Source organism: Aspergillus sclerotioniger (genome assembly GCF_003184525.1).
Source record: "Aspergillus sclerotioniger CBS 115572 chromosome Unknown BO94scaffold_32, whole genome shotgun sequence".
Classification (NCBI taxonomy): domain Eukaryota; kingdom Fungi; phylum Ascomycota; class Eurotiomycetes; order Eurotiales; family Aspergillaceae; genus Aspergillus; species Aspergillus sclerotioniger.
This window is the reverse complement of record NW_020291022.1, coordinates 23,255-45,484: the sequence shown is the minus strand read 5'-3', so window position 1 is coordinate 45,484 and position 22,230 is coordinate 23,255. Positions and strand designations below refer to the sequence as shown.

The 22,230-nt window shown below is 52.6% G+C and overlaps 6 protein-coding genes across 6 annotated transcripts; 2 read left to right on the top strand and 4 right to left on the bottom strand.

Annotated features, from left to right (window-relative positions):
- Positions 1 to 467: 467 nt before the first annotated feature.
- Positions 468 to 1,938, bottom strand: BO94DRAFT_475390 (oleate delta-12 desaturase odeA; the record flags this gene model as incomplete). The annotated part of the gene is made up of 2 exons (XM_025608564.1): positions 468 to 874; positions 939 to 1,938. 2 exons carry the CDS (start codon positions 1,936 to 1,938, stop codon positions 468 to 470), a joined length of 1,407 nt encoding a protein of 468 aa, XP_025463349.1.
- Positions 1,939 to 2,044: 106 nt separating this feature from the next.
- Positions 2,045 to 2,878, bottom strand: BO94DRAFT_239237 (uncharacterized protein). The gene has a single exon (XM_025606355.1). The coding sequence runs from the start codon at positions 2,708 to 2,710 to the stop codon at positions 2,150 to 2,152; it is 561 nt and encodes a 186-aa protein (XP_025463348.1). The 5' UTR covers positions 2,711 to 2,878; the 3' UTR covers positions 2,045 to 2,149.
- Positions 2,879 to 5,068: 2,190 nt separating this feature from the next.
- BO94DRAFT_568911 (putative TMEM1 family protein) lies at positions 5,069 to 9,860 on the bottom strand. The gene is made up of 5 exons (XM_025614707.1): positions 9,693 to 9,860; positions 7,872 to 9,634; positions 7,093 to 7,836; positions 5,953 to 7,032; positions 5,069 to 5,889 (listed from the first exon to the last, which is right to left on the bottom strand). The coding sequence occupies exons 1-5, from the start codon at positions 9,730 to 9,732 to the stop codon at positions 5,182 to 5,184; spliced, it is 4,335 nt and encodes a 1,444-aa protein (XP_025463347.1). The 5' UTR covers positions 9,733 to 9,860; the 3' UTR covers positions 5,069 to 5,181.
- Positions 9,861 to 10,405: 545 nt separating this feature from the next.
- BO94DRAFT_239159 (putative membrane-tethered transcription factor (SPT23)) lies at positions 10,406 to 14,913 on the bottom strand. The gene is made up of 3 exons (XM_025606353.1): positions 14,094 to 14,913; positions 13,136 to 14,028; positions 10,406 to 13,062 (listed from the first exon to the last, which is right to left on the bottom strand). Exons 1-3 carry the CDS (start codon positions 14,805 to 14,807, stop codon positions 10,524 to 10,526), a joined length of 4,146 nt encoding a protein of 1,381 aa, XP_025463346.1. The 5' UTR covers positions 14,808 to 14,913; the 3' UTR covers positions 10,406 to 10,523.
- A 4,328-nt stretch (positions 14,914 to 19,241) lies between these two features.
- BO94DRAFT_538962 (lytic polysaccharide monooxygenase auxiliary activity family 9 protein) lies at positions 19,242 to 20,889 on the top strand. The gene has a single exon (XM_025612598.1). It carries the CDS (start codon positions 19,452 to 19,454, stop codon positions 20,631 to 20,633), a length of 1,182 nt encoding a protein of 393 aa, XP_025463345.1. The 5' UTR covers positions 19,242 to 19,451; the 3' UTR covers positions 20,634 to 20,889.
- A 491-nt stretch (positions 20,890 to 21,380) lies between these two features.
- Positions 21,381 to 22,165, top strand: BO94DRAFT_239131 (uncharacterized protein). Its single transcript, XM_025606352.1, has one exon. The coding sequence runs from the start codon at positions 21,449 to 21,451 to the stop codon at positions 21,971 to 21,973; it is 525 nt and encodes a 174-aa protein (XP_025463344.1). The 5' UTR covers positions 21,381 to 21,448; the 3' UTR covers positions 21,974 to 22,165.
- Positions 22,166 to 22,230: the final 65 nt, after the last annotated feature.

The window sequence follows — 22,230 nt, the reverse complement described above, 5'->3', positions numbered from 1 at the left end:
GTGTGTCTGCGTCTGTCAGATGTCAACATGGCATTTGCATTGGCATTGGCAATTCAATTCGTCGGTCAGTTCTTGAATAGGGGCTGGGCTGGGTTTTATCATACGATGCCTGTCGTCTGAGGATCATGCAAAATTCACGAGATGTACGAATTGATGAAGCAGGTTCAGGTTCTATATACCGTCTTGAAAGCGAAATGAGAGCAGAAATCGCATCAAAGGAACACCTCCCCGGATTAATAGTGGACGATTAAATCAGACATGATGGCCTTTTTTACATCAAGATCCTACCCCCTTTCCATATACGCCTTCAACTCGAATTCGAATCAACTCGCAGTTACTCTATGACAGAACAAAGTGTCATACCGTGGCCATATCGATCCTGCGAGAGAACCACGAGACGCGGAAAAAAAGAAAAGAGAGAAAAGAATTCCAAAAAAATCACACGTTCTATGTACGACGGACATGCTCTATTTCGCAAGCTTGGCAGGGGGAACTCCGATGCCGTTAGTGTTACGGTAGAAAAGCACTCCGGAACTTTCGCCCTGGGAGCCCTCGGTGGGCTCAACCCAGTGGCACACACGGGCACTGGTCCAGAGAGCCTTGAAAAATCCGGTCCATCCGGTGTGGGCCTCGGTGCGGTAGTGGGAGCCCATGACCTTCTTGATGGCCTCGCTCGCCTCATCGGCGTGGTAGAAGGGGATGGTGCTGACATAGTGGTGGAGAACGTGAGTCTCAATGATACCGTGGAGGATGTGACGACCGACGAAGCCGAAATCACGGTCGATGGTGGCAGCGGCACCGCGAGCAAAGTTCCAGACTTCAGGCTGGTAGTGGGGAAGGGTGGGGTCGGTGTGCTGGAGGTAGGTAATGGCAACTACAGTTCTCTCGGTCAGCTTTGACTCCAGAAAAAGGTACTAGAGCAGGGGGAAATGACTTACCAAGCCAGTGGTTCACCCAGAGATAGGGGATACCGTACCAGATCAGAAGGTTCATCCAGCCGTACTTGGAGCCGACCAGGTACAGAACGCTTCCGGTAATGGCGAGACCCAGGTCACTCAGGGCGATGAGCTTGGCATCCTTAGCCTCGTACAGAGGGCTGGAAGGGTTGAAGTGGTTGACACCGCCGAAGTAGCCGTTCTGCTTGCCCTTTCCACGGCCCTCGGGCTGACGCTCATGGTTGTTGTGACCGGTGACGTTGGTGAACAGGTACATGGGCCAACCGAACAGCTGCTGGAGGATCAGGTTTAGGGCGGTCGCAATGGGAGTCTCCTCCATCAACTCATTGAGCTCGTGGACAGCCTTGCCGACGCGAGTGGCGTACTGATCCCGGGTCTTGGGAACGAACACCATGTCACGGGCGATGTTGCCGGTAGCCTTATGGTGCTTTCCGTGCGAGATCTTCCAGGAGAAGTAGGGGACCAGGAGAGCGGAGTGGCAGATCCAGCCAACGGTGTCGTTCAACACCTTGGATGGAGAGAAGGCCTGGTGGCCGCACTCGTGAGCCAAAACCCAGACACCGGTACCGAACAGTCCCTGCAGAACGGTGTAGAGACCCCACAGCACAACTCTCGCGGGCTTGGAAGGAACGGTCTCGGGAGTCACGTAGTTGTGGAAGACATAGAAGATGGTCGCGAGCCAGAAGACATCCCGGAACACATACCACAAGCTGGTCAGGGCCTTCCGCTCATAGCAATGGGCGGGGATGGCATCACGGATCTGCTTGATGGTGTAGTCCGGGATCTGAAACTCGTTTCCATAGGTGTCCAGCATCTTGCCCTTGGATTCGGCTTCGGCCTCAGATGCCAACGACGACAGGGAAGTGGAAGAGGGCGACTGGCGAGGGCTGTCCAGAGGAGAGGGGGTGACCGAGCTGGGGACGGAGGAATCCGTAGCATTGCGGTGCAGCGCAACGCGCTTGGGGAGAGCTGTGGAAGACATTCTGAAGCTTGTCCCAGGTGATCTCTGGAGCTTGAAGACGACGAGGGCTAGAGGTTCGCAGCAATATTAGCCAATGCAGCTTGTGTGATGCGCGGGAACAAAGCCATCTCGTTGTCTCGAGTCACACGGCCCGTGCAGAGGACCAGGGCAGCACAATGCAACATACCAGGAGATTAGGACACGACGCCAAAGCTATACCAGCTCAAGGTAGTCACTGGATGGAGTGAGCTCCCACGCAACGAAGGAGGGTGACAGGACGGGGTCGGAGAGAGAGAAGGGAAGGTGGTGAGGTGACAATCGGGAGGATATAAATGGTCGCCTCCAGAAAGCCTTGGCCGGATAGAAGTGGGACGGGGGGAGGGTCAAAGGAAGAAAAAGGACAGGCGAGGAGAGGCAAAACGAGTGAAAGAAAAATAAGGGCGATTGTTTGATGATCAGCTGTTCCGCGACGAGCAGAACCCGGGGGAGAGGAGGGGGGCGCTGGTCGAAGGCGAGGGCGAACCAGAAAGAAAAAAAAAAGAAGGAAGGAAAGAAAGATGGAATGAAAAAATTGCAAAAGAGGAAAAGGCAAGGGGGGGGAAAACGCATGAACCCAAAGAAGGCGGGTTTGATTGGGGAGAAGTGAATTTCCAGTGCAGTCGGAGAAGAAGCCCAGAAGAAAGTCATCCAGACAACTCCCGATCTGGATGCTGGCCCGCCGCCCCTGGTCTGGTATTTTCGCGTTACGGCGGATCTCCCGTGAAAATTTGGTATCCGGTGGGCCCCTCGCCATTGGCCAGGACCCCGTCTTCCAATACGGAACCGCGTCCCGACTTACGCGAATCTTACGGCCGACTCCATTACATACACGACTTGATGCCCTTCTTTATTCTGACTTTCCAGAATCTCAGCTAAGTCGGCGCTTACTGGGTCTTGTCGCTGGGGGCCATTCGCCTGACATGCCCTACATTGTGCTTCTGCAGACGCTCCCTCGGATGACTTGATCGACAGAGTTAACCTTCTTTGCTCGGGGCAGACTGGATACTGGGGGGTGGATGCTCTGAGCAGAGGTCGACGCTGGGCCTATGGCTCGCCCGAGCTGCATGACCGACCCAGCTGGCCGCATGCCTATGAACATGAACGCGGGTTCACCTGAGTTTCGGGCCATCTGTGACTGGTTGACTCGACGAGACGCCACCGGCTAGGCTTGCAGCTGGAAAACATGCGGCTGATTGGTACGACGCGAGCGACGAGAGACTGTCGTCGCATTCCGGGGTGTGCTGACAACGGCGCGCCTGATGGATTATCTTTTGCCCCTGATGAGCCCTCCTCATCCGAGCTCACCGCAAAGCAGAAGATCATAAGATGCAGGATCCTGGAGGTTCCAGGCGGACAGACATGCTACTACTTTCCTACATAGTACATACTTACAGGCTTACCGACCATGTGGCTGGGTATTGCAAAATACCCACGTTCCAGAAGACGGCGAACGGTTACCAGGGACCATGAACCGGGGAGGCTCACCGCCCCGCTGGACCCAATGGGAAGGTATGGCTGGGCCCCACCGCCGGGTAAGAGGGAAATTTGGCTTCTCAACAATCTTGGCAACTTCCCCCTCGGAAACTGGGAAAATTGAGATGGGGAAGGCCCGGACGAAGAATCATCGGATTATTTTTACCGTTGCCTCTTTCAACTCTCTTCCCCCTCCGAGGTGTCATATGCCATCTGCCACCGGGCTCTGCCACAGGCCACACTGAGTCGTAATGGATCGGAGATGATTCGGGCATCTTATCAGAAAAAGGATCCCGGTTTGCCATGTAGGGATCATCCCTCCAGCTCAGCTCTCACACCCCAAGGCCCAGGGGCATACCTACCTAGTACCTACCTACTGGAGCTGGAGCCCATCTATCTAATGGTCGCCCTGACACGATGTACTATTCGTCCTTCACATGCCATCCATCGAAATCCGATCCCACCAATCAACCCCCTATCCTGGCGCCAGATCTCGCGCCCCAATGCGTACGCCTACATTAGAACCTGAATTTAGAGATCATCCTCATCACCAACTTCCCAGCTCCCAGACCCCCAAACCATGTGATTTGCCCAGCATGCAGGAATCCACGTATTTATGTAGTCGGCACCTGAATAATGCCAATCGCATCTCAAGTGGAGCCAGCACCACTATCAACTCTGAGTCCTGAGTAGGTACCTAGGTAGTATGTACTATGTAGATACTAGATAGGGCCTAGTTCAACCCATCGAAGGCGGCGCGCGGGTGGAAAAACTTTAACCACAACTTGCCACATCAGGACCACCGGTATTGCCAATTACCGATAGGGTGGTACTTTAGGGTAAACAAATCATGATCTGTCTAGAACTTATCTTCCTTAGTCTTACCTACTTAGATACTATACTAAAAGCGATGTATGTGATTGATTGATTGTTTTTAGTGTCTTCCCCAACTATCTCTAATCTCCATTCCATACTTCCTCCTTTCTTTCCTTCCTTCCCCTACGCACATCTACTACCTACCCAACCCCATATCTTTCCCCTTCTTCTTCTTTTTTTTTTTTTTTCTTTTAAATATAAGTGAAAAAGGAAATAACTGGAAAAGAAAATAACAAATTCCAATTAAATCGTTAACCTAAATAAACTACTTCACACACATACACACATCTCCCAACCCCATAAAAATGTATATACTACTGCACCCAAGAAAAGTAGGTACAATGTCAGTCAGCATCTGTTGGGACACCAGCCATTTTTGTTGAGATTGGGTCCCGGTGGGGCTGGCTGATCGGGACAGGGATGGGGCAAAGACTGTCAATCAATTACCGACTCATGAACCACACCCGGTGTGAAAGGGGAAAAGGAAGGCTAAAGGGAAGGGTACTTTGTAAATTGTATTCGGGACGTAATTGGGGGGGAGGGGAGGTGGAAAGTATGTATGTATTGTTATGTATGGTGGAAATTTTCAATTGGGTGGGTGGGTGGGTGGGTGGGTGATAGTGATGGGTTGATTTTGGACGGTGGGTTGGATGTACCTCAGTATCTACTAGGTTATTATTGTTGTTGTTCTTGCTTTTAGACGTGTTGGAGTATTCTTTTATTTATTATTATGAGACTTAATATGCTTATTATTGGGGATGTTGTACTACGTAGGGTCTTGATTTGGGAGTCGTCTATAGGTTGGTTATATTTACCTAGGTTCTAAAGTATGCAGAGGTCGGTAGGTGCGTGGGATGTATGTACGCAGGGTGGTGTCTATGTGCTTTGAACATGCAAGCGCTCGGAATCAACCAACCATGCCCCGCCATGACTCCCCCCAGACAGAGACAGGCTCACTGTTGTCGTGCGCAGATCAGGTAGTACCAGCACTGTCTCGCCATGGTTCCGGTAGTCGACCTCGCACGGAATGGGTCTGCGTTGCAGTGCTGCCGCTGCCGCTGCCGTCGTGGACCCAGCTGCCACGGGCTGTCCAGGACTGGGACTCATTACTTGCCCCCCTGCTGCGGTCGAGGACGGTGGCGGCGACTGTGACAGGGACGATGATGTTGACGACGATGGTGGTACAAAAGTCCGGATTTCCAGCCCCGGCAGGAGCAGATGCCCGGCTTTTTGCGGAAGAAGCATGATCGCAAAGGTCTTGGTTTCGCCTTCGTCGGCCGTAAAGTTGCCGCGACGTCGACCACCGACCAGCCATGACTCGGGATTCGCGTGGATCTCGTACGAGAATTCGAGAGGGCCACCTTCATTCTCGCGGTGCTCGGGTGAGCACCATCGTCGTGTATGACGTATGCTGAGTTCTGCAGCGATCATCTGCCCAACTGCCGCGTGGGGAGGCTGGTCGGCCAGGTTGGAAAGGCGGAGCTCGGCTGTGTGCACAACTTGGATCTCTGGGATATCGACGGGGATGATGATATGTCTGCTGGGTACAGCTGGAGACTCTGGGAGACAGACGACCGGATGGTTCTATGCTTGTCAATATCTTCCGTTACCTCGAGCGGGGCGTCAATGGATGTGCTGGGGACTTACCTTATGCCATTCCATAAGCCAGGGCTTTAGTCCCTCCAATGGCTCTTTCAGGGCGCCCAGTAGCGTCTCCCAGTGGGCATTTGCATACTGCAGAGTTTCCACCTCCCGGACTAGGCCGACGACCTCCATGTCAGAAGTCGACAACTGCGAGCGGAATGTCTCAACAATGTGAGATGTGAGTAACGCGGTGTACTTCTGGAATTCACTAGCGGCGATGCTTGATTTGAATGTCCGTTCGACTGCATCCAAGCACTCGTCGTCCACGCAAGTAAATTCGACGCTTAGTCGCAGGGAGCGCCTTGACCCTGGAGTGGCAACGCTGTCTGCCCGCTGTCGGATTTTGTAGAGTAATGATGCTGGCTGTTTTGCAAACACGTTTAGCGCTGCAGAGTCACCAATGCTCGACTGCACTTCGTAAACGTCTGATCCCGGAATCTTGCACTTCAGGATCCGGAGGGGAATCAGCATGGCCGGGCTGATGGTAAACCGGGAGAATAGCACGCTATCTTTAAAGACGTCCTGCACGTTAACACTAATCGGCAGGCCTGAGATGATGTTGTGCACCGACGAGTAAGAGAACCGCCCGCGGTCTGTTTCATATGCTACTTCTGCCCTTGCAGAGAGCATTGGGTGGTGTTCCTCGACCGTGTAAGGAATCCGGAACCGGACAAATGAGTTCGGCTTCAATTGCGTGAACTCGATATTCCCGGAATCACTATGGGCTTCAATCTTGATGTCTCCCTCTACCACTTCGGCTTCGGCAGTTCTTAGCCGTAGGCCAGCAGTGGCAGGTCTGACTCGAAGAGTTCCTGTTTTAATATCATTCCATCCGCTGCTGAGTTCCAGCTCAAGCGTCCGCAGCTCCTCCAGGTTGACGGAATGTGGCGACACAATCTTTGCCTGAAGGCCGTCCGGCGGCGGATAGCAATAGATGTATGGCCGACTGTCCTCTTCCTCGGCCTCTATCACCTCTCTAAAGCCCACTGGCAACGACGCATGTTTTCCGCCCGCGAAACTGAAAACAATATTTTTCGCGCGCATCTCGATACGGTCCACATAGTATTTACCTTGCAGCGTTATCTACAGCAGTCAGCATGTGTAAAGATGGGACAGCAATAGTAGGTGAGAAGTAATGCTCACCGGAGAGTCAACCAACACCCTTGTCGAGGATGATTTGATGGTCATTGCAATAGGTGCCTCTATCCAGTGCTCATTACTTTGAGAACTGTGTGCACCGACCAATCGTAGCTTGATCGAATCGACATCGATGCGCTTCCCAAGAGTAAACCGTAGGTAGAGTTGTAACTGGAACCCGTCCTTGTCCGCATAATGCAAGATTGCAGGCTTGACATTGATGTCCGCAAAGAAATCCGTCATGGGCGCCGTGACTTCTTTCTGAAGAGGGCTCGAAACATTGAACAGCTCCTCCACGTACTCAGAGATCAAGGCATTTTCCGCAAAAATATGCGATGCATCTAGCGTCTTCTGTCGCTTCGATAGGTTGGACTGGGTGTATGTGGAAAACTTGGCAAGAAGACGAAGGATCACCCGGACATACTCTTCACTGCGATTAAGTTCTTTCAGACACCGTGTATACATCTCCAGCATGATACCTTCTAGAACAACCCAATTCTTGCTACCATAGAACGGGGCAAGGTGATGGAAGTATGACGCAGCCGCCCCATAATCGCTCTGTCGATATCGTATAAGAGCCATATCGGCAAGAGCGGCCTGAGTGGAATATGTGCGGTTTGCAGCAATATGATGACGATACATCTGATCGGTCAGTTCTTCGTAGTGAGCACGAAAAGCCTTTCTGGAGTGAAGAGCCAGCTTCAGGCCAGGGAGATCAACTCCAGAAAGAGGATTGGTGCCTTGGGATTTCTCTGCTGGCGCGGGGCCTCGTCGTCCAGGGATACATCAGCCATGTCACCATCGCCAGATCCTTCGTTAAAAAGGAGACGCAGATCGTTCCACGTCTCTTTCCAACCGCGTCTTGCAGAAATTCCCTCTAGAAGTCGGCGGGCCATCAGAAACAGCTCCCCTCTTCCAGAAGCTAATTGTTCAGAACCAGTTTTGGCCGTAAGTTTCGGGCCCTCAAAACCTGGTCGAGCGTGGACAGAGGAGAGTGCATCTGGAGGTAGTATTTCCGAGTTTGCCAAACGGGGTGGACGGGCAGGAGCTGAAGTAGCAAGGGAACTTGAGCGTCGGGGGAGCTCTGACGGAGCCTCTGAATGTGTAGCGGCGTCTGCTGCCTTAGTGACAGCATGTAACGTAGACTCGGGAAGCGTAAGAGCAGGAGTATAGGTTTGAGAAAGTACCTGGCAAGCAGCAGCGTAGGCCCACGATGAAACTACATTGTTCACCACCTGGGACTTGTTGACATTTTCCACATCTGCGAGCCCAGTTTCTAAGTCGATTCTGAGCGTTCGCGCCGCAAGACTGATGAATTCAGTTGATCTTTGGCAGGTTTCAGAAAGGAGCAGCAGGTTCTCGGCCTTCTTGTCCTTCTTTGACGACTTCAGGTCTGGTTCTGCTTCGTTATTGAGCAAGGCGGGCGCCTTTGCCGCCCGAAGGAGTAGCGTCAATTGCCTAGAGAAGACATAGGTGCGGAAATCAAAGATGGAAATATCACTGGCCAGGATCTTCTCTCGATAGGGTTTCATGGTTGAGGAGATGGGAAAATCCTCGACGGCAATCTCCACGACGGGATCAGGCTCATCATCCTCGTCCTCGTCCTTGTGTGCTACTTCTCCTCCAGACTCCAGAGCCGCTTTTACTTTGTCTTGCCAATCCTTGCTGTAAGTCAGAAAGGCGCCCCCGTGCTGATCACCAGTCCCTTCAAGTTGTTCTTGTATTGCAGTGTCCAAGCCGACGGCTAACTCATCGTACCCGAGCAGAGCGTCCTCGAACAACCCCACATTTTCAAAGCCCCTGGCAAGGCCCTCCTTCAGTATAAAGAAGGTACAGAAATTCCATCCGGGCAAACTGCGCTGTGAGTCTTTCTCTTTGATATCTTCTTCATATTGTGCCACGCGAAGGTCGAAGGACGCCAAGATTGCATTCTTCAGCTTCTCGATAAAGTCCTCGATCTGTTCGGCCAGCTCAGGTGACTTCACATTACTGCCTTGCTTGGGGAGCCGCAGCTGAGCCACGCGATCTATTGTTGACTTGGAAGCCCCGTTGAAATCCGCTTTGACCTTTTCCAGTACTGTCGTGGTTGTGCGACCCCATTTGGAAGCAGGGGCGGCCTTCTCTGCCCCATCTCCATCCTGCACAACATGTAGGATGAGCCAGTCGAAGGCGTCGTGCTTCTCTTGGCTGGTGGCCGTTGCGCTGGATGACGAGACCGTGGCATGAGACTTGATCCAATCCCGTAGCGCCTTCCGCGCCGTGGCCTTGTAGGTGTCATTGTCATCACAGCGCAGAAGGTAGATCTTCAAGTAGGGTGTTTGGCGCAGGCCTGGAATTTGGTGTCGCCGATGCGGTACAACGCCGCCAGTTGTGTCGACAGAAGGCTTGCGCTCAACCGACTGCTGGGCAGGGACGAAACCGATACGGAGGGACTCGATGGATCGAACGGGGCGGGTCGGGGACTTCCAGTGGAGGTTCTTCAACGGTAGCTTATCTGCAAGAACATTTTGGACGCTTGGAAAGATACCGGATGGATCGGTATACTCGACTGGGATATGAATCTATAAGTGAGCAACCAGTGCCAATGATGTTATCGGGGGTGTTACCAGTGACACTGCTCGAGCCCGCCTGGGGTGATGGGTCCATGGTTCCCGAACACTATTCGGGGGGCGAGAGACCACTCGCAAAGGGCATGCCGCCTAACCGACCGGGGATAATAGCCGATTCCTGGCTAGATGCGCGGCGAGCAAAGGAATTGGCGGCGGACAATGGACAGGAGGGAGGAGGGAGGAGGGAGGAGGGAGGTATATCCGGCTATCAGCCACCACGGCGATGCGGTTGTTTTGGCCGGCAGGACGAGACCGCCTTTCTCCGCGCATTATTGTGGCTGGCTCCTCCCGCCAAACCTTCCCGAAATCGCTTGGCCGCCCCCCGGGAACACTCTAGGACGAAGTGGAGGAAAGCTATATTCAATTCTATGCACAATGGTTATGGTTTTGATATCTAAAGCTCGGCAGTATGCGTGACTTGGGGTCTTCATTAGATCAAAGAGAATAGTAAAGGCATCGCCTAGGAAACACAAATCTGTACAGGAACAATCGATGGCAGCGTGGCTCTCCAGAAACCAAACAAAGTGATCAAAACAGTCATATCCCGTCATTATGGAACGATAGCTCTTGAACAAAAGAAAAGACATGCCCATTGTATTACCGGCCCAGAGGACAGAACGCCCTAGCTTAAAATTGACGAAGGAACAAAAGGAGAGAAAGAACGCAAACAAGGTCAACGGCCAACTTCTATCGCGCGCTGCGCATATTGAGCCTTGACAAATTCATAACCGCTAGAAAACCCTTCCCAGATGCCCGGGACATAACTCCGGGCCCAGGCGCAAATCACCAACAGCAGGAGTGGAATCTAGCACAAGTTAGCAACAGCTCTCAGCACGATGACGCAATTCGATAAACATCTCCACTTACCCAGATGAAGTACAGATTCCGATCGCTACCAAGACCCTTCATCCTCCGTGCTTGCTGCTCCCTGAGGTGTTTTTGCTGTTCACGAGATATAACCTTGCGGCCAATCCGAATGTCTTTGATGTCTTCGCTCTCCGGCTTGGCCCGCGGGACCTCCGAGGTGCTGGCCAGTGCTTCGAAATGTTGATCGAGAGCCGCCTCTGTCGCCGCCTGCAACATGCTTGACTTTTTCAAGCGCGCTGCTTGCTCCTCATCTTCGGTGTCTTTGTGAGGATAGAGCTCTTCATAGGACGGAAGCTCTGTGCCCGTGGGGGCGGAGTTGCCCGTCAGCATATCCCACCAGCCATCTTTGGCCGACCGCGCCGTGCTCGGCCGGTGTGGAACAAGATTCGTAATGCGACGCATCATCGGATGAGCCTGGTAATCAGGCAGGGCGGGCATGGGCGGTAATGCAGGAAGATTGGGGAACGCGTTGGACACACTTTGCTGGAACTGATTAATCTGTGCTTGGAGTTGGTTACGCCAAGCAACCAGCGCCGCGGGAGGTGAGAACGGTCGGGTATCGTCAGTTTGCGCTGCCTGCTCCGGTGAAGGGATCGGTCCTGGTCGCTCATGGTGCATACTTGACCGTCGTGATACGGTATAGTCAATCACGCCATCCCCATCATCCGAATCATCCGAGTCTTCGACCGCATGGTCGAATGAACCTGATGCAGAGGAAGACTCCCAGAGTGAATGCAGGGATGCAGAACTGCTGTGCCTGCGCCGCGAAGAGGACAATGACCCAACACTACGTGAGCGATAGTGGCGTGCAGGTATCAGGGCGGCCTGGTGAGCTGGCAACGTGGTAGCAAGGTCTGCTGGGGTAAAGCCCCTAATGCTACGGGCATTAGAGTTGGCTCCCGCGAGACGAAGCCTGTTGACGATATGCGCGTGACCGTTCAAAGCTGCCAGATGCATCGGTGTGTTCCCGGTGTTATCCTGCAGGTCGGGATTGGCACCTCGAGCAAGCAGGCCAGCCACAAATCGCGTCAGGCCCAACGAAGATGCAAAGTGAAGCAGAGTCTGCCCTGTCGCAGATCGCGAGTTGTATCTGGGGGGGCGCGGACTGTCATCGAGATCGACAAACTCCAGGTATCTCCACATTCTCGAGTCAAGGTCGCTCAGTTTGACTTGCGACTCCAACCCGGGAACCTGCCGCTGGTGACCCCCGGATCCTCCTGGGAAGTCTTTCTGAAGGTTGAATACGCTCTTCATATCACTGCCCATGATTTGCTGGGCAGTTTGGAATGCATCGGCTTGACTGCCAAGTTTCTGACCAAGGATACCTAAAGCAAGGCGATACATCTGCAGCTCCCGGTCGTCAACGTAACGGAAGAACTGCTGTTGCTTTGGCATCAGAGGCTGAGCCGGCTGCATCTGACCGAACGTGGGGTGTTCATGCTTGAAAACCACCGCCACGAGTCCGGGTTGAAGTGCAGGAGGCGTCAAGCAATTGAGACATTTATCACCCCAGAACGTGGTGGTTGTGGCAAGAGTATCGCCAAAGACAACTTCCATGCCGGGGTAAAAGCCACTCCCTAACAGTGTAACCTCCGTGCCTCCTGTTATAGAGCCTTCCGCAGGAACCAATTTGTGGATGACCGAAGGAAGCCGGTTACCCGCATTTGTAAGTGGCGGCCACATTGGGGTGGATGGAGTAGGACCCAAAGAGAGATTGAAGCTCGGGTCCTGAAAGTTGTTGTTCCGCGAAGAACCACCGGGTGTTCCAGGGCGGCTTGGTTGAGCCGAGTTCGGTGCAGACATCAATTGCTGTTGTATGAAGTTGTCCAAACTCTGTTGCTGTATAGTATTAAGGAATGGGTTCGTATCGGCGCCGTTTGGAGTCGGCGGTCCGTTAGAGAATTGATTAGACAAAGCAGAAGTCGTCACGAAAGGCCTCTCTACCGGGGAAGCAAATCCACGGGAGCTGGGGAACTGCGGCTCGTTACTCGGAGCTGAAGAACTAGAGGCGCTGGCAGATGACTGTGCATTCTCTAGTTTAGTCATAGTGAGTTCGGACGGTAATCTCCCCGAGTTGCTGTGCTTGCGGCGCTTGCTCATCGGCCCTTGAAAGTCGTTCGGCGATGTTTGTCGTGACAGACTCCGCGGCGTCTGCGAGTTGGGATTTGTGCCGTTCGTTGAGGTCTGTGACACGGCGAAATTATTGGAGGTCAATTGATACTGGGTGTTGAATCTTTGCTGGAGCCCCTGCAAATCCGTGGCCGAAGACGACTGAGCTGCTTGTTGAGAGGGGGCGGATGATTTGCCTGTATCAACACTGGGGCTCGATGGGAACACACCAACGCCCGGAAGCTGTGTCCCATCAGGCAACGAGGGGGAGGGGCCAGGAGCCGGAGGAGCCGGAGGAGCATGGGTCTTGTGGTCATCTGTGATCATGATCGAGTTCGTTATCGCTTGAGCAACAACGTTGTCCTTATAATCCTTGACGGTGAAGATGACCCTGAAGAATGAATATCTGAGTCAGCAAAAGGAACAGATACCGCATTCGAATGGAGGGATTGGAGTATACGCACTGAAACCCGAGCTTCTCATTCTGATGCCTGCAGTAACATGCAATTCGCATCGGCAGTTCTACTTGCATAGCCCCTGGAGGAATATTCGGCATGGGAGCGTCTCCGTACCCGGGAATAGCATTCTTGGACGGCTCGGCCCATTCCTTAACTTCATTGGTGTTGAAGACGATTACCCTCTTCTCCTCGTCCTTTTGGAAAAGTTCATCCTCCTCCGGTTTTCTTTGCTTTTTCCGGAATGCCCGCTTCCGTTCACGCTGAATACAACCAGGGCAGATCTTTACTTCTCCACCATCCAACGGTTTGTCGTCTTCCTGCAAGTCTTCGGCGGACCGTGGGCTAGCGCTAGATGGACGGCCAGTATTTTCGCCTCTCGCTCTCGCAAATGCCTTATTCAACTTCTCCTGATCTTGCATCGCGCTCGTGCAAACAAGACTAGTATGCAACTCCACGATTTCCGGGGATCGTTCAACGGTTGGCGGGGCAAGAAATTTCGGTTTTGAGATAGTATGGCTCGGTAAGCGCACCTTTTTGACACCGTTCGGCAGTGGAAAGAGGGTCAGTCTGATTGGAATTTGAGTTTCCACGCGCGATTTGAGCGAGGTGGGATGCACAGTCAGCATGTGACGCTGTGTCGTTTCTTGCTTCATGGTACTCGGGGAAGGGGATGGAGCAAAATTGACACCAAAGGGAAAGCTGCTCGGTCCAAAGTTGAGTCCTGGGGTGAGCGGAGAGCCACCATTCATATTGATTCCGCCGAAACTTTCTTCCAAGATTGATGAAGGCGAATGACCTCCCCACGGACCCAACGGTGACTTCGCCTGACCAAAGCTTCTCGAGACCGAAAAAGGCGAGGGCTCCTTTGTGTTGCGAGGGAAGAAAGACGGCCCGGGGATCTGGGTTCTTCAGGTCAGCAGTGCACAATGGCTACGACCGAGTGAGAATATCAAGGCAGACTTACCGATGAAGCAGAATGCCTGGCCGAGGTGCCAGAAACACTTCGTAGCTGAGATTTTGATCTCTTCGGGAATTTTGGCAAAGGGGCAGACTCGGATTTCAGAGGGCTGGGGCTACTGGCAGCACTCTCGAAGTCAAAAGCGGCATCCATCGCCTTGTTACTCGACTCGAGGTCGGTATCTGTGGGGAAAGCGCCATCGAGATTTGGCAGGGAGAGGTCAAGACCGAAAAGCGATTCCTCCTTGACTGATGCCAGGTCTGGGTTCATCCAATCCTCCATCGCATATCCAAAGGGCATCACGGTGTTTTCGCTATGAACAACCGATGCGGAAGAGGTGACCGACGGGTTTCGGAGATGGTTCCGCGGCGATGTGGAAGAGGAACTAGGAGATGAACCGTCTGGCGACTCGGCGGGTGAATCAGACGACACAACATTCACTTGTCGCAACGCATCCTGGTCTTGGTAAGACCGTTTGAGGGACAATTCCGAGGGCGATAGACACGATGGCTCCGATTCCGCGACTGGGCGGGACGAAGTGGCGCGCGAGAACAGGTCGTCAAAGTCCCTCCCTGCATTTTCTGCCGACATCTGCAGCCTGGCGGTATCCAGAAAGTCCATATCTGTGTCCTGGTAAGGGTTCCCCATCTCGTCGTCAACAACAATCGGGTCCAGAAAAGGGAACGCAGGCGAAGAGGCAGCCTCTGCCGATCCCATCATTCGATCCTCGCGGCAGTATCTAGGAGACTAGAGGGAGACGCCTGCAACTCTCCCTAAAGAGCCTCACAGCCTGCTTTCAATTCCGACTTGATAACCGCGACCCGGATTATTGGTACGACTGACGGTGGGAGCGAACAAAGGACGGTCGGTGGGCTGGAAGTGTTGTGGGCGGGCGCAGTTGTGTTGCCTCCGTTAACAGTACCCCTCGTCCATCAAACTAGGCGGAAGCAACGTAATAGATCCCGATTACTGAGCGAGTTGAGGGGGAAGCGTGGTGGTTGTCCGGGGAGGGGGCAAAGTAGCGTTGTTGAGCAAGGGCGGCTGGCGTAGGGGGGCGGAGGCGGAGGCGCGGCAGAGTTGGGAAAAGGGAGTAAAATCCAGGCCGGGCGTCGGAGCAGACGAGTGCAGAGGTTTCGAGAGGGTAGAGTAGACGGGTGCCCAGCAATTCGGACAAGGCAGCGACAGGGTGGAGAGGGCAGAAGGAAGATGTAGAAGTTGACTCGGGAGACGGCGTCCGGCCGGTAAGTGAGCGCTGGAGGCAGAAAGAGGAAGGGAAAGGAAGGGAAGGTGATGGTTATCTGCTGACTGGGAGTGACTTCGCTGTAAAACGACACATTCGACAGTCGCGGTGAGGCGGCCCCGGAGAGGCGCTAGTCCCGATCAGGCAGAAAGTCAGCCAGGGACGGAGTAACTAGGCCGCCGAGTTTCCATTGGCCGGGGGACGATCCTGGAGTGACACGAAGACGCGAGCAGCAACTATCAGTAGTCAGTTGCGCCTTCCCCATTATTATTACTCCGGAAGTTACCAGCCCTTGACTACTACTACTACTACTACTACTATTATTCTCTCAAGTACCGCACAGTCTCGACTTAGGTACGGGGTACCTATCTAGTAGTAAACACACTCGGTACCGTCCATGGATGATCCTCTTCCGATCACCATAGTCATTTATGGATCATCGTCCCGAAAACATTAATAGTATCTAGGCGGGCGATTCAGTCCCTAGCCACCCACATCAAGCTGACCGCACCGCATTATGACACATCGTGAGGAAAGCCCCTCAATCAACCCAGAACTCTCCAAGAACCTATTCAGACTCTAGTAGTCGGGCGCCCATGCAACCAATCACAAAAGATGGGCAAGTAGCGGATCTGAAAGTGGTGCTTGGTTCGCGGATCATTGAGCACCTCGTCGTCGATTGGTCCAGATGTCTGTCTGCGTTTTCCATTCTTAGGGAAATTGGGCATACCACTACGTATCTCCAGTAGATAGTAGCCCCACGAGCGAAAAGAAAAAATCGGGAAAAGAAATGATAGAAGAAAAAGCCATGCCATTGAGTTCAGTCCGAAGAGGTAACTCCGAAGGCGTCGCAGCCACTAATAATAAAGTTCCCTGGATTCGTCGTCCATTAACCCTCGGATCCCGACCATTCCGCATCCTGAGAGGATCGATGATAAGCATTTTGACAGCATTCGACCCGGGTTCGTCGTACGGAGCAGATAAGGTACCAACAAACTCCCAAATTTTGAACCTCGTCGGCCAGCGAATCAGCCACGGTTAATAATGCATTAAACCTGGCAGCTCGGCCGGCACCGGCTTCACCGCACTAGTTGCTTCCCAGCCAGCCCGTCGGCCACAGCATCCATCATTCAACATTCATCACGCTTGTACGCAGGACTCTTCCATACATACCTGTGGGTCAAAGATCCTTGAATGGAGCAGAAATGGCGGCGATCTTTGGCCAAGGACACCATCTGAATTAAGCGAGGCATTTCTCCCCAAGTTAATTAATCACAGGGCTTGAAGACCGAAAATACATATATCTGCACAATGTGATTGTAGATCCTCCCGCGAAGATCTCGCGGCAAGCCGATCTTCACTAGTGCAAGGACATTTAGATTGGGAGTGTTCGGAAAAAGCAAAGAGGCGGACAGCAGCTCAAGGATCAGAGAGGATTGACATCGACCCACGGGGGCTTTACAGTTCACCGGGTGGCTTTGCTGCTCTGACCAAGAGGCGTCGATTAGGAGATCTCCCAAAATAGCAATGTTCAACATGGCATATTTCGATCAGTGTATCTTAGAAAGAATCGCGCCGCTAGGTACCATGGTACCGCAATTCTCACTTCAGGCTTATCTTTCGAACTGCGGCATACGCACCCAATCAATGAGACACCACAGGTGCAGAGCAACGAGGTTCTTTTAAGTCTCCCCATCTCAGGTGGCTGTGGTTCCTTGTCCAGCGATAGCCGATTCTGTTCATCAAATAGGCATTCCATCACTTCTCCAAATACTACCGCAAGACTTAGTAGATACTACCAGCAATCCATAGGCTGCAACATCGATTTACAGCCAATCGATCTGTTTTCTCTTTTTGGACCGCTATATACATAGCATCATATGCCCTCTTGCTCGCAAACATGTTACGGACGCATGTGCCTATTGTTTAATCTCGTGTAACCCGTCTGACCTGCCGAGAGATACCGATAACGTGCAGTGACACAATAGACCCCAACCTGCAGGTACGCACTGAACGGGTGAGTAGGGCTGCCTCCTGATCAAGATGCAATGTAGCACAAGCCACAAACTTTGAACACATGATGGATACTATCTTCAGCAGGCACAGGTGATCAGGATTTCTCGATGCTCGCTTGTCGGGCAGGGTTTTGTATCAACAGGTAGATGTGTGTGTCATGAGAGAAAGTCAGCAGTGGCATTATATCCTAGAATATGTTTGATTCGCCAGATACCCCGAATCGATGAATGGCAACCGGCTGATAAAAGGTGTTTTCTGTAGGCCGAGGCCCTGAATGTGACAGTGCCGCGTGGGACATCCATCAGAAAGCTTACCACCGCGGTGGTGGGTATTTCTGCTGCGCCTTTTTGCAGGGAGCCATTGACAATATGGATAGGACCACAGCTGGGGAAAGTGGTCCATTTAACATAGTAGTCTCAAATGGATGGCCCTATCTACCCTGCGGGAATGATACAGGAGGAATCTATTCCACAGTACTCCGTAGTCTATCCTCCGCTAAACAAGCATACCGATGCCGTTGAGGGAAAGCTTGGTTGGTCGGTCGGTACATGCGGATAGAGAAGGGCTCCGCCGATGGGTGTTTCAGATTGAAGGCTCAATGGTGCAGCGACCTGGATCCAAGTCCCACCTATTAAGACCAGTGAGCGTCCAGACCACAGGGCTGGCAGGAATCAGGAAGGGATGGCGTTTTGCGAACGAGGCTGGGCGCTTCGAGAAGCAATGACAGTCCCTGCATGGAGCGCGTGGGCCCTCAGGGTCTTATTGAAACTCGAAAGCGACATCTACGACTGCAACTTGGTTCTCGCGGACTGGCGGATATTTCAGTACCGGCGCGTCCAGCAAAGCGGAATTGGGCTGAGCGGAGGAGGATGGAAGGAAGCCCCGATCAGGGCCGATGACGGGGAACGAATCAATCCAGGATGATCATGATGTTAATCGCCATTGCCAAGACCGAGCCTGATGCCCCCTCCCTGCAATTAAAATCGGCAGTCTCAATCTAATTGTCGGATGGATCATGTCCCCAATTATTATGTGACGGCAATGGTGCCATCCATTTTGTCCCGGAGGTCGGTGGCATGCTAGTTGTTGTGCCCCGCCACGTTGATCCAAGCTTGCAGTTTTCTCCGTCCGAAAAACACCTTGAGAAGCATTGAAGTTGTGGTCAAGTCCGAGTATGAAGAATGGTGCCTGAGGAGACTAAGTAGTCGGCACGTGGCCGATCAATCCTTACCAGTCTGAAGGGCGGAATCTCAATCCCATCCCATCCATCCCATCTCATCTCTTATCCTCTAAAATTATTCTCCGGATTCAACCCATCCCATCCGATTCAATAATAATAATAATAATAATAGACGAAAGATGAAAATGACTTAAACCAGCCACTTCCGGGACGTTGCAAATGGCATCTCTTGGCAGGGCGGAGTTGGAGCCGGCGTAGCTCCAGGTTGAAACCTGCAGCGTCGCAGACTGCCGCCGGACGGCCAGAGGGCCTCGGGGCTCCGATCCACTCCCCTGTGATAGTAAGTAGCTAAAATCGCTGGGCCCTTCGGGCGCTTCTCCGTCTCTCCTGTTTGGCCGACGCTAATGCTCAGGTAGTCCATGGCTCCTCCAAGGGCGTCTCGACCCTCAACTCTGGAACCTGCCGGCGCGTTTGTGGTCTGTGGTCCCGGTGCCTGGCTTTCATCAATCTCAGACTCCCCTGCTGCGGTGGCCCTATCTTAATCATTTCCGCGTCTCAGTCGACTAGGTAGCCAGTGGGAACCTGACAGGTGCCAAGCCATCTAATTGCAGCATGGCCATCGGTGGTGAACCTTTCATTTGTCCAGGTTCGAAACCATTTGGTCTGAGCGTTGGCGGAGACTTGATAGACCACGAGCATGGCTAGCATTATAAAAAGGTGCCAGTTCACGTCTGGGAACGACCTTCTTCCCTCTTCTCTTCATCAACTTCTCATTCCTTTCTTTCTCAGGGTCTTCGAACCATCCATTCTCTTACTTTCCTTTCCAGGCTTCATTGATTGAAGTCCATCTTTTCGTCACTCTTTCTTCCCCACCGGTCCCTCTAACCCACAATCGCGCTGTGCGTCGATAAACTCAAAGCCTGCAAAAATGTCTGTCGCTAAGCTTGCTGGTGTTGTCCTCGGTTCGGCCGCCCTCGTTGCCGGCCATGGTTACGTGTCGGGTGCCGTGATTGACGGCGAGTACTACGGTGGATACATCGTCACCTCGTACCCTTATGAGAGTGACCCCCCGGAGACCATTGCCTGGTCGACCACTGCAACTGACCTTGGCTATGTTGATGGCACTGAGTACGCTGAGGCTGATATCATCTGCCACAAGAGCGCTAAGCCCGGTGCTATCTCCGCTGAAGTCAAGGCTGGTGGCACTGTTGAGCTGCAGTGGACCACCTGGCCCTCCAGCCACCACGGTCCCGTCCTGACCTACCTCGCCAACTGCAACGGTGACTGCTCCGATGTCACCAAGACCGACCTTGAGTTCTTTAAGATCGACGAGAGCGGTCTCATCAGCGACACCGAAGTCCCGGGCACTTGGGCCACTGACAACTTGATCTCCAACAACAACAGCTGGACTGTGACCATCCCCTCCACCGTCGAGGCTGGCAACTATGTCCTGCGTCACGAGATCATTGCCCTGCATTCTGCTGAGAACAAGGATGGCGCCCAGAACTACCCTCAATGTCTCAACCTGAAGGTCACTGGCAGCGGCAGCTCCACCTATTCGGGCACCGCCGGTGAGAGCCTCTACAAGGACACTGACGCGGGTATCCTGGTCAACATCTACGAGAGCCTGAGCTCCTACGATATTCCTGGCCCTGCTATGTACAACAGCACCTCCTCTAGCAGCTCTTCCGGCTCCTCCAGCGCCTCTTCCGCCAGCACCACTGCTGCCGCCGCTGCCACCACCTCCAGCGTTGCCACTTCCACCTCCAGCAGCTCTACCACCTCCGTCGCTAGCGCTACTACTGACGCTGCCTCCGTTATCACTGATGTTGCTACCACCGTCCAGACTGCTGTCGCCACTGCTTACCAGACTTCGACTGACGTTGTGCAGGTCACTGTCACTGGCAGCTCCCCCCAACAGACCCACATCCAGGTCTCCTCTAGCGCCGCTGCCGCCACCCCCAGTAGCTCCAGCGTCTCTGTCTCCAGCGACAGCAACCTTACGAGCTACTTCAGCTCTCTGAGCGCGGATCAGTTCCTTAGCGTCCTCAAGGAGACTTTCTCTTGGCTGCTCACCGAGAAGGTGCACGCCCGTGACATCTCCGCTTAAGCGCCCGGCCAGATGTGGAAATCGGACCAAATAGACCTACTTTCTTTTTTTGTATCCAACGGTTACATCATTCCTCCGACCGTTTGATGCCCTTCTTGTTTTGGATCGGGTATCCTTTTATGTACCTATAAAATAGCATTTTTGGAGCTGTATTATTTCTGTGCTTGCCCAGAGGATCCAATTTGTATCTTGCTTTCGTAGAGAATTACCTGCGACGTCATACTTGTTGGTGATGGCCAGACTTATGAGATAACAGGGTCCTGCGAGGCACTTAAACAGGCCTACGTGATTTAGACATAATGGAAGACTTGATGGTATGTGACTGACAATATTGACGATAATTACCTAAGAACGCAGGATCAAACCTCTTTACATGGACGTAGACGCACCCTATTTTATAGATAGCCTACACCATTGGAATGCTTCCAGTCCTAGGCAGTATCCATAGACACCTCCCGATGTATCGGATCTTTCACAATTCTTCCTACTTGGCAGTTGCTGAGTTTCTCCGAGCTCGATATAGTTCCTTTCGTTCAAAGGTCCTCTTGTGCCTTATAAGAACAACACGCCTGCTTGCCTACTCTGCCTTCTTTTGTTCGGGAACAACCTATACTTGGTACTCTATGGACCCTTCCTTCACGTTGTCTCGCTACTGCCTCGTGACTGATGCCTGCCGGATACTTAAATACCACTAGTACTTGTCTCTCTCCCAGAAAGCCCCCCCCTTCTCTCATCATCTACCTTAATTTTGTTGACCCCAGCTTCGGTACTAGAAGCTCGATTTAGGCCTCCTTCCTCGATATTCCCAAGCATTGATGCCGCCCTCCCAGAACATTTCTCGTCCGTCTGAGAATATTACTCCCAATGAGAAAAGTCAGTATCGATTGTTCAAAGACGCTGGGTTCAACGGCATGCATGACTTCATGCTGTCTTATGGTTTGAAGCCGTCTAATTTTGAGGACTACGATGGAGCACACCAGATCATAGACCCCATGAGACGGTATGATCAAGAGCACTGGGAAGCAGAGCACAACGAAAGAAACCAAGATTACTCCGAAGACGGGGAGGCAGATACTAGTGAACCAAGCCAGAGCTATTGTGAGGACTGCAATATAGAACCGGACAAACCGCAATTCGAAATTTGGGAAGACGGCAAAGATGAAGATGTAGATAAAGAAATGATGGACAGCAACCCTTCCTACGATGAAGGTCATGCGGCGGACCAGAGTGAACCGTGGCAGAGCCACTACGACGAAAATTGGGAGCCTAGCTCGGGATATCAGGATGACTCCTATGAGAACTGGAATTCGGATGACCAGTATGAAAACGATTATGAATGAGGTGGATGGGCCCGTGATTGGTGAGTCGACCTCATGTCTGTTTAGTTCCTGATCTATCCATCCGGGTGTCTCGATGGCTCGGAAGGTTCTGAACTAAAACACTTAGATTAGGGTTGTCTTACCTATATTATGCGGCAGTTATTGTATGCGATGAGCCTGGGCGAAGATTCGAAATATCTGACTACCAGATAGTGAAGGAGTTGAAATTCCATAGTATTCTCAATTCTTAATCCATAAGCGGGAACACCGCGGCCGAT